The 4,115-nt window shown below is 37.9% G+C and overlaps 1 protein-coding gene across 1 annotated transcript; it reads right to left on the bottom strand.

Annotated features, from left to right (window-relative positions):
- Nucleotides 1-216: 216 nt before the first annotated feature.
- Nucleotides 217-3,581, bottom strand: LOC109197027 (uncharacterized; the record flags this gene model as incomplete). The annotated part of the gene is given in 4 exon segments (XM_025903272.1): nucleotides 217-234; nucleotides 936-1,165; nucleotides 2,503-2,572; nucleotides 2,679-3,581. Coding segments are annotated over 4 exon segments (1,221 nt in total), but the record flags the coding sequence as incomplete, so codon positions are not given.
- Between the last annotated feature and the right edge of the window lie 534 nt (nucleotides 3,582-4,115).

Here is a 4,115-nt window from a genome sequence, read left to right as displayed (position 1 = left end):
TACTCTTGGACAAATTATGGTAACGCACCGTAGCTTTTGTCGTCATGTCGTAAATTACGTCAACAAAGTAACATCATACTGTGATTAAGAAATTGGTATACTACCGTTTATTCACGGTATGTCACTGTAAGCCCGCTGAGAGGTAATAAACCGCAATATATTTACCAGTAACTTACCGTTATCACGCATCATCAGTACCAAAAATATTCATCTCTGCTAGAGGATACCGTGTTCCTACAGGCGGTCATTTACTGTTTAACACGTCGTAATTTACCATGATTTAAAGAAACAGTAACATACTGTAAGAGACTGGAGGGTTCCAAAAAATTGTATTGTATTAAAAAATGTACCATTTATTTATATATATTTTTATTAAAAAAAACCCATATATATACCCACTGTCGATCGATTGATCGAGATAGATAGATAGATATACACACACACACAAAATATAATTCATGTGCTTCACACCACTTTTTATTTCTGTTCTGATTTTTCCCTGCTGAAATACACATTTCCAAAATCAAAAACTGAAAAGAACTGAAAACATATTTTCATTGAGGAAGCATTTGTTTTTACTAAACCATGTAATCCATTATTTTCTCAGATGGTTTTACAAACAATAACGATATTATGTCATATCCATATCATGGCAGACAACATATGCTCAAGTGTTGGGTTTTCTTAGTTATATTTTGTAGGGTCTTAAACCTACAATGTGAAGTGCCTTGGCATTCATTTTGTTGGCACCATACAAATAAACTGAATTGCAATGAATATAATATCAAGCCCCACACTTCTGCCTCTATACACACTTTGTCCAAAATACTGGCTCACACCACCAAATCAATGCACAAAGCCGGGTCCACAAGGACATGGATGAGTGTGTGTGGTGTGAAGGAACTTGACTGACCTGCACTGAACCCTGATCTTGCTTTGTGGACTGAGTTCATTGATTTGTAGGGTGAGCCAATACATGTGACAATTAAAGTGTAAGTAGCTGCAATAATTTTTAACAAACGGGTAAAAGAAGGAAAAAAAATCAAAACTGTTGCACTCAAAGAACCTATTGGACAGAGACAGCGTCTTGCAAGATGGCAAGAGAGCTTGTCTTCATTGTTGTTCGTCTTGTGTAAATGTCCAGAAAGCATGGGCCATGGATCATCTGTGGAGACACAGGTAACAACACATTGGTCACTTAAATTATACAAGAAATTCACTATAAATGGCAAAAACAGTTACCTAATTTGAAGTTCTCCACTCAAATTCAGTAAGCCACTGGAGGAAAGTTGTGACATGAGGATTAATGTGAACAACCTTTCGCTTCACAGTGGTCCCAGTCTTTCTGCTTGTCCCAGCCTTGGAGGTACATTTTGTTCCCTCTTCAGGGTTTATCCTTACAAAAAAAAACTTAAAACATGCCACAATAAATAGTAACATACAGTAACATTGAGTTCTGATTTGAAATAATGAGTTACTTAGGGATAATTTATTCATCATCTATCACTATTAGCTAACTGTTCAAACATACCTCTGAATTAGTTCCAATGTTGCACACGCTGACTCCTGGTATTCCAGGTTCAATACATAGAATGAACCAAAGAAGACTGACATCGCATCAGCAAAGGTGTTCTCTTTGTCCAGCTCCAGCCAGTTAATTATTAATGGCCTTATGTACATAAGTCCGTTTTAACATATTCTAATTGTACATAATTGGGAATTATTCTGCACGTTAAACACACCTAACAACGTGTCAAAGGAAAAAACCTTAGAGAAGCAAGAAACACAAACTCAAGTTATGGCATGTACATGGGCGAGGCTTACTGCGTGGCAAGACACAGGCAAGTCGCGCAGAGCCTCAGTCCGTTCTTTATTTTATAGCAGAGAATAGATTACACAGCATCTCTAGGTGGAGCATATGTAATAGAAAAACATCTCTAGATATGATTATCGCATGAGTGGCCGTTATCCAAAAAACAAGAGGAACTAGTATCTTTTGTCATATCAGCTTCAGGTTGGAACTGTCTCTGCCTGAGCGTGTGTGACTTTGTAACTTCCTCACGCATGCTTCTGTTCTTTAATCTGTAGGTTGCAGGCACATCATGTTCTCACAAGAAATTATACTTAAGCAAAATAAAGGTTATCAAAGTAAGTAAATGTAAAAATCTCTTAACACAAAGAGTCAGCCTAATTAAATTACCGGAGATGAATCAACTGTATGGTTATTTTGGAGTTTATAGTTTGTGCTGCTGTTAAACTTTACAGTATTGACTTCAGTATTCCTGCTGTTGGTGTAGCTAGACTACTATGTTGATCAGTAATATGTAATGTGAAATTTGATATTGTTACTTTGCTGGATTCACTGAGACACATGTCCAACAACCTTGGTTTATAAAGGAAATTACAGAAATTTGAGCTAAATAAACAGAGACTGGATACCTGTCTGCCAAACAGAAACTGTAATATGGTCTAATCAGCTCTATTTCATAAATGACTTCTTACCAAGCATAATCAGCCTTGGGGTGATTGGCAGGTTGCTCTCTGCTTCAAGGGACATCCTGGTAGATATTTCCTGCCAGATAAAGGACCAGGACATTTTATGTAACAAAAAAACAAAACAAAAAAAACAGGACAGCAAGCAACAGCATTAAACATAGAGCTGTATGAAAAAAGCTTACATCTGCTAAGACAAAGAGGGAGTCTTCATCTTCCTTGTAATACTTCATCATGAGAAGTATGGCTGCTGTGCCAACCTTGTTGTTGGTCAAAACTCCCTCACTTTCTATCTGCTGGATGAGTGTCCTTATACCAAGGTTCCATTTGAGCTTCTGGCTGGAGAAATAATTAACAATCCTTCTGCCTTTGGTTATGAGGGCCTGACTTAAGCGCTCACTGATATCAATACCTGTGAGTTTGTGAAAGTGGTTTGAAAGACCTTTCCGAGTAAACAAGAATGGCCACTGCTCTTGAATTTCAGCTACTGAAAGTGAGGGACAACTGTTGATAAGCTGGCGCTGAGAAATATATGTGAGGCACATGAAGTCATCCACATCAGGTCTCTCCACAGCTCCAGGTCCTTGTGAATTAAAAATTGTTAACAGGATGTGTTTCTTTTCCTCTAAAGAAGCTGGCGTTTCCCCCTCAGGAAGTTCAACTGGCTGCCAATTTATACAAGCGTAGCTATCAACAAGGCATCTAACTTTTTTAGGTGAGGTTGCATTACTGTTGGGACTGCAGTCTTCCTCATTCCTGCTTCTCTTTGTTTCACTAAATCTATGTGTTGTATTATCTCGATTAACATTTTCAACTCTAGATTTGATGCTTCTTAGTAGTGGATAATGTCATCAACCCAGTCTTTCTCCCTTTTCAGTAAAATCTGCAAATGTTTGAGGGGATCTGTTTACAATGATCTTAGCAACCTCTTCACAAGATGCACGTTTAGGGTTTCTGCAGTGAACTTGCATGGCCTCCACAACAATTCTAACCATACTTCTCCTGTCCTCTGGCTGAGCTCTGTCCCCTCTTGTGATTGCATGCAACAGTTGGAGTGGAAATCTTTCCCAAGCTCCAGAGTAATGGTGTCATTCAGGTTCTTTGGTCTGTTGCCATCTAAAAATAAGAGAGAGAGAGATCATTGAAAAAGCAACTTTATATGGCTATTTCAACAAATGTCCTCACTAAAAGATGAACCCTGCAATTAGGATTGAGTACTAACAGAAAGAAAAATACATAAAAAAATACAGTATATTTTACAGTTTGTCACAATTTCCACCCTTAGTCCTACCATTACCAACGAAAGGTTAATGGTGTTAGATTCAGTGTCTACTTTTGTTTTGTGCATTGCACAGCTGCAAAGATCCGGAAATTCCTCTATGATGCTCTGTATAGTGCTGGTTGGTAAGAGCATTTTAGCCTGCATTTTTAAATGACACAAAGTCTTCTAATAGATTAACTGTGTCCTGTCCTTGTATTATGGTAAATTCCACAATTTCTTGTTGCCTTGACTGCTGAACTGTCTACTTATGTTTTTGAGAAATATGGCTGGAAAATGATGTTCAGACACTGAAGTATTTAGAGCAACCTTCAAATGGACATACTTTTTCCCCCCATCTTTG

Source organism: Oreochromis niloticus, linkage group LG23, assembly GCF_001858045.2.
Source record: "Oreochromis niloticus isolate F11D_XX linkage group LG23, O_niloticus_UMD_NMBU, whole genome shotgun sequence".
NCBI lineage: Eukaryota > Metazoa > Chordata > Actinopteri > Cichliformes > Cichlidae > Oreochromis > Oreochromis niloticus.
The sequence above is the reverse complement of the archived record's forward strand: the minus strand, read 5'-3'. Positions and strand labels throughout refer to the sequence as shown.